The sequence below is a fragment of the Arachis hypogaea genome, chromosome 4 (assembly GCF_003086295.3).
Source record: "Arachis hypogaea cultivar Tifrunner chromosome 4, arahy.Tifrunner.gnm2.J5K5, whole genome shotgun sequence".
Taxonomy (NCBI): domain Eukaryota; kingdom Viridiplantae; phylum Streptophyta; class Magnoliopsida; order Fabales; family Fabaceae; genus Arachis; species Arachis hypogaea.
The window spans coordinates 90,099,578-90,113,579 of record NC_092039.1 but is presented as its reverse complement, the minus strand read 5'-3'; the positions used below and the strand labels follow the sequence as shown (position 1 = coordinate 90,113,579).

General features: G+C 41.2%; 1 protein-coding gene across 1 annotated transcript; it reads right to left on the bottom strand.

The window, feature by feature from the left end:
• Window positions 1–223: 223 nt before the first annotated feature.
• LOC140184160 (uncharacterized) lies at window positions 224–5,086 on the bottom strand. Its single transcript, XM_072234456.1, has 7 exons — window positions 4,585–5,086; window positions 2,590–2,663; window positions 2,231–2,394; window positions 1,872–2,020; window positions 988–1,217; window positions 753–893; window positions 224–691 (listed from the first exon to the last, which is right to left on the bottom strand). Exons 1-7 carry the CDS (start codon window positions 5,084–5,086, stop codon window positions 224–226), a joined length of 1,728 nt encoding a protein of 575 aa, XP_072090557.1.
• Between the last annotated feature and the right edge of the window lie 8,916 nt (window positions 5,087–14,002).

Sequence of the window (14,002 nt, the reverse complement as noted above, 5' to 3'; positions counted from 1 at the left end):
TTGCTCCCTCCTCTAGAAAAATCCGATGTTCACAGACTTGAGGGCTTATACCTACTATGTCCGCCAAACTCCACCTAATAGCTTTCTTATGTCTTCTAAGCACACTAAGCAAACGCTCCTCTTGTTGGGAAGTAAGTTCTTTTTCAATTATGACCGGGAGCTTCAGATTATCCTCAAGATAGGCATACTTGAGGTGAGGTGGAAGGGGCTTCAACTCCATTTTCTACTCATGGCTTGGCACTTGATCATCCAGAACCATTAGAGGTAGCAAGGTGTCTTCAACATACTTAGAGGACTTTCCCACACTTGCACCTTGCTCCATGTTCTTCGCTTCTACTGCCTCTTGGTGAACTTCAGCCACAGTCTCATCAATAATATCACACTGCAAGATGGAGTGGTCTTCCGGTTGGTGCTTCATAGCCTCTTCAAGGTTGAAGCTCACTGCTCTTCCATCAATATCAAAAGAATAGGTACCTGAGAAGGCATCCAATTTAAACCGCGAAGTCTTCGAAAATGGCTTTCCAAGCAGGATGGATGAAGGTCTTTCTGAGTCACTAGGGGGCATCTCTAGGATGTAGAAATCAATAGGAAATGTCAGCCTTTCCAGGACGTCTTCCGTAATGCCAACCACCAAGATTATGTTCTTATCTGCCAAAACAAAATGTGCTGCCGACCTTTCAAGGGTGGGAGCCTCAGAGCATCATATACAGATAATGGCATAATACTAACACATACACCTAAATCACATATACAGTCAACAATTGAACACCCCCTATAGTACAGGTAACCATGCATAGACCGGGATCACCACATTTCTCCGGTATAGCACCCATAAGAGCAGAAATTGAGCTACCGAAAGGAATAGTTTCTAAATCATGTATCTTATCCTTATTCTGTATAAATCTTTTAGAAACTTAACATATTTAGGCACTTGTCAAATAGTATCAAAAAGGGAAATAGTTACCTCAAACTTTTTGAAGATCTCACCATCTTGGGATCTAGCTCCACTTGCTTCTTAGTCCTCTTAGCAAGGTGTGAAAAAGGAATGGGAATGGCTTCTCTCACAGCATCGTCTTCCTTAGGTACTCCATTCCTTAGTTGAGCAATTTCTTCTTCAACTGCATCTTGTACCTCGTCCCCTTCTTCAACATCTTCTACCTCAACAATGTCTTCAACTTGAATATCTTCTCTTGAGCTTGGATCCTCGGGACTCCTCTCTTGCAATATAGTTCCAGACCTCAAAGTGATGGCATTGATTCTACCCTTGGGGTTGGGTAAAGGTTGAGAGGGAAGTGCACTAGAGCTTGAAGGTTGATTATTGGAGGTAGATGGTGGTTTCATTCGGGATATAAGATCTTGTAGAGTGGAAGTAAGACCGGTAAGACTAGAAGTAAGTGAATTTTGAAGCTCTTTTTGTCCTTGAAGGATAGAACGGAGTGTTTCATCTTGGTTGGAGGAAGAAGGAGGGTAGGTAATTTGAGGGGCTTGTTGTTGGTTGAATTGAGGTACATGGGCTTGCCTTTGGTGTGGTGCTCGGTATGGACAATTTTGTTGATATCAGTTCTATTGATAGTTGTTGTTATTCCACCTTTGATTTCCACCGTTGTCTCTGCCTCCTTAGTTGTAATTGTCCCTCCATCTTGGGTTAGAATTATCTCTCCATCCTTGGTTGGAATTATCTTGCCAACATTGATTGTAGTTACCACCTTGATTATAATTACCGTCTTGTTGATAGTTCCCTTGATTCTAACGGTTGTAATAGGCATTGGTGGCCGCCAAGGTGTTGTCTTCTTGGAGTTGTGGACAATCATCAGTGTAGTGAGAGTAACAAGCACAAAATCCACAAACCCTCTGAGGGACTAACTATTGACGTTGCTGCTGTGGAGGAGGAGGAGGTTGTTGTTGATTTAGCTGGAGCTGCTTGAGTATATTGTTCATCTCTCCCAGAGTCTTGGTGAGAACAACGGTCTCACTACTAGAAGAAACCTTTGCAATAGCCTTGGGATGATTAGTCCTTTGCCTTACATTGCAGGTAGATTCAGCTTGATCGGTGATCAGTTGTCATGCTTCTGTCGCCGTCTTGTACTTCGTCAGAGAGCCATTACTCACAGCATCTAATAGGGTCTTCTCTTGAGGCTTCATGCCTTGGTAGAAATAGCTAATAAACACCAACTGGTCAATCTTGTGGTGGGGACATGAGCCTAGGAGATTCCTGAAGCATTCCCAGTACTCGTAAAGGGTCTCTGATTCTCCATGAATGACACAAGAAATCTCCTTCCTCAATCTATATGTAACTTCTGCTGGAAAGAACTTGTCCAGGAACTCCCTTCTGAGCGAGTCCCAATTAGTAACAACAGCTTCCAGTTGAGTGTAGAACCATTCCTTAGCCTTTTCCTCCAGATAAAATGGGAATGCATATAGCCAGACAGCAGTCTCATTAGCGCCATGCCGCCTAGTAGTTGAGCAAGCTGTCTGAAAATCCCTAAGGTGCTTGATAGGCTCTTGAGTAGGTAAGCCATGGAACTTAGGCAGCAGATTGATCAGTGCAGTCTTCAGTTCAAAATCTGTAGTCAAATTTGGATGACGCACTCGATATGGTTGCAGTGTAAAATCTAGAGCTCCCGCTTTCTTGAGAGTGATCCGTCTAGGCTCTACCATAGTATCTGCACTTAAATCAACAGAAGAGGCGTCAATAGAATTAATAGGTGAGGAACTAGTTTCTTCCTAAGATGGCGCTTCAGATTCCACCTCAGATAAGACTAGTGAATTGGTAGAAACCCCTTTAGCACCCTTAGAGGCTAACTGACACTGAGCTCACCTAATACGTGAAATAGTTTTTTCAATCTAAGGATCAAATGCGGCTAAGCTTGGATCCAGTAACGAACGCGTCATTCAATGTAAGAAACATATAGCTCATGGTAATAAAATATATCGAGAAAATTAAATAATAAAAACTACTAATAAACAGAAAGCAGACAAATAAAATAAAATAAAAAAATACAATTATGTAAATATAAAAATATTTACACCAACTAATAAATTAGAACACTGTTGCAACTCCGCGGCAACGGCGCCAAAAATTGATGGGTGGAAAAATGCCGGTTAAGAAATTTTAATAAAAGCAACGTTGCAAGTACAGTCTTAACCGATGAAAATCCCAATATCAATTTAAAAGTGTGTGACAATTAAAATTAAATAACTGGGAGTAGAGTTCCCAGGTCATTTCCCAAAGAGTTGACACAAGGTGCAGTTAATTGGTTAGGAATTTTTTGAATAATTTTTTTGAAGTGGAGAATGGAAAAATAAATGGTGCGAACGTAAGGTAATAAAAATGACAAAAGGTTTTATATATTTGAAATAAAAGGCCTTGGCTAGGAGAAGGTTAATTGGAATTTCTATCCTTGTCATTTTTCCAAGTATAATAGTAAAAGGTTGTTGCTTCCACTTATTTATCCCTTAGCTAATAAGGGAAGGTCAAGTAAGTAATACTAATTCTGATTCACAAGTCCCAATCACTCCCAGGGAGGGATTAGAGTTAGTGAAAATTGAGTTTGCCAGCAATTCCCAATTATAGATTAATACTTGAGTATTCCAATTCAAAGGTTTCCTATTAATCAACTCCAAAGCCAAGTTGGGAGCTCTACTCCATTAACATGAATGCCATTTTCACAGACATGTCAAGGGAGTAGATAGGAGAATGGTAATTAAAATTAAATGAATAAAATTAAAATTGGTACTGATAATTATTAAAAGAAATTCAACAAGTAATGGAATTAAATATAAAAATAGTTCTTTGCATTAATAAATTCAAAACTGACAAAATACAAACATGAGTACCAATAACTAAATGGAAAACAAATGAGTAGAGTGATAGAAAGGCAAACTATAATGATGAAAACTTCAATCGAAGGTAGTAGCAACTCTCTCCAAATCCAATCCAAAAGCAAACCTAAAAATTACTAAGAACCCTAGGAGACGTAGTGTTTCTTTCTCTCTAGAACTCCCCAAAAACTAAAAAAAAAAACTAAAATTCAAAATAAAGTGAAGTGTCCTTAGTCTCAGCTACACCCTGCCTCTAGTTTGTGTTTTTAGGCTTAAAACTGGGTCCAAATCAGCCCAGAAATCGCCCCCTGCGAGTCCTGATAATGCGGCACGTGACGCTCTGTCACGCGTACGCGTCGGTCACGCGTACCCGTCGCTGGTCATTTGCGCTTGTCACGCGTACGCGTCGCTGTGAAATGCGCACGCATGCATCAGCCATGCGTGTGCGTCGCTGCTTGCTTCCGATCTCTTTAGTTTCTTATGTTCCTTCCATTTTGAGATGCATCTTCTTCATCCTTTAAGCCATTCATGCCCTGTAAACCTGAAAACACTTGACAAATACATCATGGCATCGAATGGTAATAAAGAATAATTAAAAATTAAGAATTTAAAGGCTTAGGAAACAAGTTTTCAATCATGGAACAAAATTAGGAAGATTTGTAAAACCATGCATTTTGTATGAATAAGTGTGTGAAGAATTGATAAAATCTACTCAATTTAGTACAAGATAAACCACAAAATAGTGGTTTATCAGTGGCATGCCACTCAATTTCTGCATGATGAGGCTCAATTGTTGGGATAAGAGCTTAATTGCATCTACAGTGTCCACCTCCGTGCCTCTTTTCTTCCATGAAGTCCTCTTAGAAGAGTATAAGTACTGAGTATTAGCAACCATCTCAATTAGCTCATTGGCCTTTTCAGGCATTTTCTTCATGTGCAAAGAACTACATGCAGAGTTGTCTAGAGACATTTTGGCCATGTTAGAGAGTCCTTCATAGAAAATATGCACCCTGATCCAATCCGAGAACATGTCAGGAGAACACTTCCTAAGCATCAACTTATACCTCTCCCAAGCTTCATAGAGGGACCCATTATCTCCCTGCATAAAGGTCTGAACATCTGTCCTTAGCTTAGTCAGCCTCTGAGGAGGGAAGAACTTATTCAGAAACTTGTTAACTACCTTATCCCAAGTGTCCAAGCTCTTCTTGGGCAGATTATGAAGACACTGCTTTGCTCTATCCCTCACAGCAAATGGGAAGGGCATTAGCTTATAAACTTTAGGATTCACTCCATTCGTCTTCACAATGTCACAGATCTGCAGGAAGTGGAGATGAACAAGTTTGGATCTTCTTGTGGGAGTCCATGAAATTGACAATTTTGTTGTACCAAAGTGATCAGCTGTGGCTTTAGCTTAAAATTGTTTGCTCCAATGGGAGGCACAACAATACTTTTACCATAGAAATTAGGAGAGGGAGCAGTGTATGAGCCTAGGGTCCTTCTAGGTTGCTCATTCCCATTTGAATCCATAGTGAACTTCTTCCTGTTCTTGCTCACACAAAAACAAAACTGGAAAAAGTGGGAATCTTTATGTTAGAGTGTAGAGAATTCCTAGTGAGGTATCCTGTGTAAAAGAAATAAAATAAATAACACAAGTAGTAATTCAAAAAAAATTTCAAAAAATATTTAGGAAAAATTAAACTATCAATTCGAAAATTAAACTAAGAGAAACACTAATATTTTTGAAAATTTAAAAAAAGAATAAAATTAATTAACATAAGAAATATAGTTAAAAAATTCAAAAATAAATAGGAAAATAAATTAATAAAGGTTTGAAAATTGGATAAAGGAAATCAGCTAGTGTTTTCGACAAATAAAAAAGAGAAAAAAATTAAAAGAAAAATAGAAGACAAACAAATAAAGAGACACCAAACTTAATTTCAGAAATTAAGGAAAAACAAATCAAACCTAATTCAAAAATTAAAAGAAAAATAAACTAACAAAACTAAGAAAAATACCTAATCTAAACAATTAGACAACTGGTAGTTGTCAATCACCGTCAGTCCCCAACAACGGAGCCAAAAACTTGGTGCAGATTTTAGAATGTCCACAACTGAACCGGAATGTGCATTGGGTCATCCAAGTAATACCTCGGGTGAGTGAGGGTCGATCCCACGAGGACCGAGGAACTAAGCAACAACGGTCAACTGATTGGCTTAGTTAGGCGAACAGAAAAGTTGATTGTGTGGGTTTTCAAAAGCACTAAACAATAAAACAAGAGTAAAGAAAGCAAATAGTGAGTTTGGTGTGGAGATAAATGAGAGAAATAGTTAAGGTATCAGAGATGTTTACTTTTCCAGATTAAGGTTTCTTATCAACTATTTTAATCATGCAAGATTCATTTCATGGCAAACTGTAATTACTAAACCCTAATCTCTTAGTGATTTAGTCTCCTCTAACCTTCATCAACCGCCAATCTCTTGGTCACTTGATTTCGATTAGAGGGTTAAGTGCAAAGCTAGTTATGGCCACAAATACCCTAATTCCCCAAAGCTAAATGGATTATATGTCACGTATCCAGATTAGTTCAAGTAATTAGCAATTTAGGAGGAATTTACTTTCAAGCTGTTGTTCATGTGAGAGACCTCTCGAGGATCATAAGAACTCATCTAGAATAAGGGTCAACTCTCGTTCCACCTAGATTCATAAAATTAAGAACGAAAGTAATCCTTGAAATTGAATCAGTAGATTAATTATGTAACACCCTACCATACAGAGTCTTATGCTTAAGTCATAATTCAGAGATGGCAAGGTATTACGACCTCTAAAATAAAAATTTAGTACGTATAGTAGTATGAATGATTGATTATAACTAGGAGCCTTTGTAGAAAAAGGGGTAAACAAAAACGCAACTCAAAAGCGCAACACTCCGATCGATAACGTGACGAACAAGGATAACCAACGCGAGATTATATATATACAAAGGAGTGTCAAAAACAGGAATATCAAGACTCAAGATCCGGCTGCGAAGATAACCGGTCCAAGCATAACATTATATACATATGATATAATAAGGAAAACCCCAAGGAAACCCAAAGGGACACAAATACATAAAACCTATTCTCCAAAATCTCCCATAAGAGGAGTCATCACAGTTTGTATTATTTAATGGAGATAAAAGTATCTAAGCAAAACATATAAACCAAAACATAGCCCCGAGAACAAAGGATCTTCGCAAATCTAGAAGTCTCCAGCATGCCTCAGCGAGAAACCTCACGTCCTGCATCTGAAAACCACAAAATCCGCATGGGTGAGAACCAGAGGTCCCCAGCATGGTAACAGCTTCCACATATATAATACATAATAATAGCGGAAAGCTGAAGGCAATCCTAGAACTTCCTCCAGATAATATCAAAGCTTATAAACAAGCTAAACCATAAAGGGCATCTGACTAAGGATTCTTCAGTCTAACTAACGCTTCCCTTTCCAATTCCTTCAGACCTCCCAACCACCAGCAGGAGTATAAAATAGCAAACACAGTTATATCAAGCAAAGAATATACAAATAGGATCAGTTAAGGCATTTAGACAATTAGCAAGTAATATGCAGTCAAATAGGCAATCTCAAACAATTCACATAGTATGCATATGATGAATGCCTGTCCCTAGTGGCTGATGATATCATCTTGTCGATTATAGAGCCAACCCGACAAGTCCTGGTCGCTAACCATTGGACTGTCCCTCTGTCACGCATCCCCAACTCGAGTTATACTCGTCATAAACTTGATCATAATCATGATCTATATCCATCACCCTCACTGGTGAATATTTACGGGGGCGAGCTCATCCGGGTCTTTCACAGTGCCCGGCCACACTTATGACATAGGGTCAACAGAGTATCAAGTCTCAACCTGGAGCACGTGGTGGCTAGCCACTGCTACTACCCAGGGAAACTCGTATCTCAGATAGTGGAAGTGCAAATCACAATTATCAATAATTCAGCATAAACATGCATGAATTCTCATCCATGGATCAACATCCATATCAGCCATTCCGGCTCACGGTTCAATCCAGAACCAGCTAATATTCATAGCATCACAGCTATTCCGGCTCACGGTTCAATCCAAAACCAGCTAATATTCATAGCATCACAGCTATTCCGGCTCACGGTTCAATCCAGAACCAGCCAATTCATAAACAATTATAGCCCTTCGGCCAATGGCATAACAAGCACTTCCACCACCATCCTCCACATCTCACTTAATCCTCAATGATCCTCATTGATTATTCATTTTCCCTTGCTTCACTCGCAAGTTACCACATCCACTAGCTCCTTCTCTCATAGCTAGGCATATCATAATGATTTAAGATATAAGTGGTGAGATCGGAGGCTTAGAAGTATGAAATTTGGCTTTTAAAACTCAAAAATCAACTTTGGGATGAAAACAGGTCCACGCGTACGCGCACTCCACGCGCACGCGTGAATGGCCTCAAAACTTCATCGACGCGCAAGCGTCATGCACGCTAACGCGTGAATTAAACATTTTGCCAATCGACGCATACGCGTCAACCACGCGTACGTGTGGGCGTTCTCGTGCCCCAGGCACAACACTGGCACAGTTCTGGCATGACTCTCTGGAAAATGGCTGGGCATTGGGTGCAGCACAATCGGCGCGCCCGCGCACATCACGCTCACGCGTGGATGGCATTTTCGGGAAGAACGGCGCGCACGCGCCAAGTGCGCCCACGCGCAAGGGGTCATTCTGCTAAAAATTTTCTAAGTTAAAAGCTGCAGAATTCACCAATTTAAACCCCAATCTTCCAACGGACATAACTTTCTCATTTTAAATCGTTTTTCACCCGTTCTTCAAACGGCATGGACATCCCGGATCCAATTTCATTTCTAAACAGATTTGGCACAAAACAGAGATCCGTAGTCCAAGTTATGTCCCACCAAAGTATGCCCAAAAATCATATTTTTCATAAAAACCACAAAGTGCCATTTTCAAACAAGCCATTTCCAACTCTTTTCAAAATCAATCAAAACATGCCATTTTCATCCCTTTTCTTTGAAATCAATCAAAATACATCAATTTCAACATCAAGCCTCCTCAACTCACACATTGAGACTTTACCACATATTACAAAATCACTATCTCATCATTTTAACCCACTTCACCCAAGTGGCTCAAACTCAAACATATTGACATATCATACACTCTTTCTCATGCCAATTATCAACAACACCAATTCCTCTAAATCATCATTGTACACAATCAATATCATACTCACCATAAACATGGTTCAACCCACAATTCAACCATAACCAATCATCAAGCATATATCACAACATGCATATTTCTCATACATCATACCACCAAGGCATCAATAATCATCATCACATATATGACCACATCATATATCTCAATCATTCAACAACATCAACCAGCATTCAATGCCTATCTTAGGGCCTCTAGCCTAAGTATTTCCTACCACATTACATATTAGTTACGGGAAACCGAAACCATACCTTAGCCGACTTTCCCAAGCTCCACCGGAGCACTTCCAAATCACTTATCCACAAGCTCTCAAGGCCTCAACACCTCCAAGAACAGATTTTTCACCACCAAACCCTTTCCAAGCTTTTCAAAATCACCAATCAAGCTCCAATATCCACACATACACAACCTAAGCCACAACCATCATACCCGTACACAACATCTCAAAACCCAAACATCATAAAATCACAAATCACACTAGGGTTGAGAATCTTACCACACCCAAGGTCCAAGGAGACAAGATTAACCTTCTCCTTCAAGAGAGTTGGGTCCTATAACATCAAAGAACCCAAAATCTCAACATTTCACCCATGAAACTCGAAAATAAGGGCTGGGATTTCGAACAGAAACTTGTGGCTTACCTCAAGATTGATTGTATGGGTTTTGTAGAGCTCTCCGCGGTGAACGCGTGGCCGCAAACGGGGCGGCAATCGGAGCTCTAGATCAAAAGTTATGGTGGTTTGAAGATCAACCAAGGGAGAGAACTTGAGAGAGTATTCTTCCTCCCTTTCTCTCTAATTTCAGCTTGTGTGTGTAACAAATGAGGAGAGAGAGTGCTGAAAACTAGGGTTTTGGTTAAGTTATGTTGGACCAAGGGCCCACTTTGGGTCCAATTGGCCCGGTTTGGCCCGTTCGGTCCAATCTTGGTCCGAATTCTATAAAATTGGTACCAAAATTCTCGTCTCAATCTCCTCTATCACATTTAGCCACAAAAATCACATTTTGGGCTTTCTAGAATAAATTCTCATTTATGGGTTAATTAGCCGTTAATTAACCGGGTTTTACATTCTACCTACCTAATTGGGAATTTTGCCCACAAAATTCAAATGCAATTACCTGAGAATAAATGCGGATAGTCCTTTCGCATCTCCGACTCAAGTTCCCAAGTGTGTTCCTCAACACCGCCTCGACTCCAAGCCACTTTGACTAATGAAACCTCTTTTCCACGCAACCGTTTGATACTAGTATCATCGATTCTGATTGGAGCCACTGGAAGCGTCAAATCTTCCCTTAACTGAACCGACTCAGGTTCTAACACATGGCTAGCATCAGGGGTGTACTTCCGAAGCTGCGACACGTGAAACACGTCGTGCAGGTTCGAAAGATGAGGTGGTAGAGCCATCCGATACGCCACCGGTCCAATCCTCTCCAGGATTTGAAATGGACCAATGTATCGAGAATTCAACTTCTTTGTCTTAATCGCCCTACCTACTCCCGTGGTCGGAGTAACCTTAAGGAAAACATGATCTCCTTCCTCAAATTCTAAGGGCTTTCGCCTCTGATCGGCGTAACTCTTTTGACGACTCTGCGCCGTAAGCATCCTATCACGGATTTTCTTGACTTGTTCAGTAGTCTCAGCTATCATTTCCGGCCCCAACAAGCTTTTCTCTCCAGTTTCATACCAACATAGCGGAGATTGACATTTCCTCCCATACAAGGCCTCATACGGAGCCATTCCGATGCTCGCATGATAACTATTATTGTATGCAAACTCCACTAATGGCATATACCGATCCCAACTCGCCGGTTGGTCCAAAACACAAGCTCTCAACATATCCTCTAATGTTTGGATTGTCCTCTCAGATTGACCATCTGTTTGAGGATGGTAAGCCGTGCTCAAGCTTAATCGGGTTCCAAAAGCTTTCTGAAATGCACCCCAAAACCTTGAAGTGAAACGAGGATCTCTATCAGAGATTATAGTAGCAGGTACACCATGAAGTCTCACAATCTCCTTTATGTATAACCGTGCTAGCTCCTCAAGGGTGTAAGTCATCCAAATGGGCAAAAAGTGAGCTGACTTCGTCAGTCGGTCCACAATCACCCAAATAGCATCAAAACCAGCCCTAGTCCTTGGCAATCCCGACACAAAGTCCATTGCAATACTTTCCCACTTCCATTGTGGAATCTCTAAAGGTTGCAACATCCCGGAAGGTCTTTGATGTTCAATCTTTACCTTTTGACAAGTTAAGCACTTTGAAACATATTCCGCCACATCATTCTTCATACCCGGCCACCAGAACATTGCCTTTAAATCATGGTACATCTTAGTACTTCCCGGGTGAATGGAGAATCCGCTTTTGTGTACCTCCTTTAAAATATCTTGCCTCAAAGTGCCAACATCCGGCACAATGATCCTACCCTTGAATCTCCATAACCCATCTTTTTCTTCCGACACTCTCCACCGTTTTCCTTGCTCAATAGCCGGTAATACCTTCCATAACGCTTCATCATTTTGATGAGCCTTTAGGAGTTCGGACTTAAAATCACTTGAGATCTCTAATCGGCTCAAACACAAAGTTCCGGATACTTCTCGAGCACCAATTTTCAGACTCTCGAATCCCTTGAGCAACTTCTCCTCTTGAAGCATCATCCAAGCCGCATATAACGACTTCCGACTTAACGCATCTGCCACTACATTCGCCTTTCCCGGATGGGAATGCAACTCAAAGTCGTAGTCCTTCAACAATTCTATCCACCTTCTCTGTCTCATATTAAGCTCTTTCTGATCAAAGAGGTACTTCAAGCTCTTATGATCAGAGAAAACTTGGAACTTAACCTCATAGAGATAATGCCTCCACACCTTCAAGGAAAACACAACCGCAGCGAGTTCCAAATCGTGCGTAGGGTAACTAACTTCATGAGGTCTCAACTGTCGTGAGGCATACGCCACCACATTACGATGCTGCATCAGCACGCACCCTAAACCCTTCAATGAGGCATCACAATACACCTCAAATGGCTCGTTTGGCTCAGGTAACACTAACACAGGTGCAGTAGTCAACTTTTTCTTCAATGTCTGAAAGCTCTCCTCGCATTCAGGAGTCCAGGAAAACGGAGTGTCTTTGCGGGTTAACTTTGTCATTGGCAAAGCTATCTGTGAAAAGCCCTTGATAAACCTTCGGTAATAGCCAGCTAAACCTAGAAAACTCCTTATCTCTGTTACGGTGGTTGGTTGCTTCCAATCCATCACAGCCTCCACCTTAGTTGGATCTACGGCTATTCCCTTCTTACTCACCACATGGCCCAAAAACTTCACCTCACTCTTCCAAAACTCACACTTAGACAGTTTTGCATAGAGTTTCTTCTTCTTTAGAATATGCAACATGGTCCTCAAGTGTTCCGCATGCTCTTCTTCAGTCTTGGAGTAAATTAGTATGTCATCAATGAAGACAACAACGAATTTATCCAGAAACGGACGGAAAACTCTATTCATGTAATCCATGAATACCGCAGGAGCATTCGTCAACCCAAAAGACATTACAGTGTACTCGTAATGACCATAACGAGTCCTGAAGGCGGTCTTAGGGATATCCTCATCCCTCACCCTTATCTGGTGATAACCGGATCGCAAATCGATCTTGGAGAAAACTCCAGCTCCTTGTAACTGATCCATGAGATCATCAATTCTCGGCAATGGGTACTTATTCTTTATTGTAACCTTGTTCAGCTGTCTGTAATCCACACAGAGTCGCATACTCCCATCCTTCTTCTTCACCAGTAACACTGGAGCACCCCACGGAGAGACACTTGGTCGTATAAAATTCTTTCCTAACAAATCCTCTAACTGAGACTTTAGCTCGTTCATCTCTAACGGTGACATCCTGTAAGGAGCACTTGAGATTGGCCCCGCTCCGGGCACCAATTCAATAGCAAACTCAACCTCTCGGTTAGGTGGAAACTCATCAATATCATCAGGAAACACTTCCGGAAACTCACACACAACCGGAATCTGCTCCAACCTTTGATCATCACCCGAAACACCCGCGGCTAACAACATGATACCCTGACATTCGATTCCGGAACAATTCACCATCATCGAATTCAAATAGTAATTATTCACCACAACCGGCCCTTCTGTATCTTCCGACATAAAGTACACCGACTTTGTAGAACAATCTATCAGAACATGGTTCTTAGATAACCAATCCAATCCCAAGATAAGATCAAGACCGATCATCGGCAAGCAGATTAAATTATGAACAAAATCACGCTGCTTGAACCTAAAGGAAACCTCCGGGCATCCTAGCCTAGTTACCATGGCTTCATGGGTAGCATTGTACACTCTTAGATCATAACCTAAAGTTACAATCTTCAACCCTAACTCATGGGCTTTCTCAAATGCAATGAATGAATGCGATGCTCCCGAATCAAATAAAGCATTTAAAGTTTGACCAGTCATTTCACAGTTACCTCGAATAAGTGTCTCGGATCCCTCAGCTCCTACAGCTGAAGTGGTGAACACCCGACCAGTCTGTTGTGCCTTCCCAGCACCTTGTTTCTGCCTCTCAGGACAATTTGCGGCTTTATGCCCCGCCTTTCCACAAGTGTAGCACAAACCCCATCCGGCCTTGCATGGTGCTCCCGGATGGTGACTCCCACATCTAGTACAAGCTTGATCATTCTGAGGCTGCTTCCCAAACTTCCTCCCTTGAGAGTTGTTGTTGTTGTTGGGCCTCCTAAAAGAGCTTCCCCTCTTGAAAGACGGACCTCTAGGTGCAAAACTCTTGCCTCGGTTCTGTGGGAATGATCCCTTTTGACTCCCTTTCTTAGCAGTTGCCCTTTTCACACACTCCTCAGCAACCCTACACTTGTTTACCAACTCGGAGAAGGTCCTAATCTCCATTG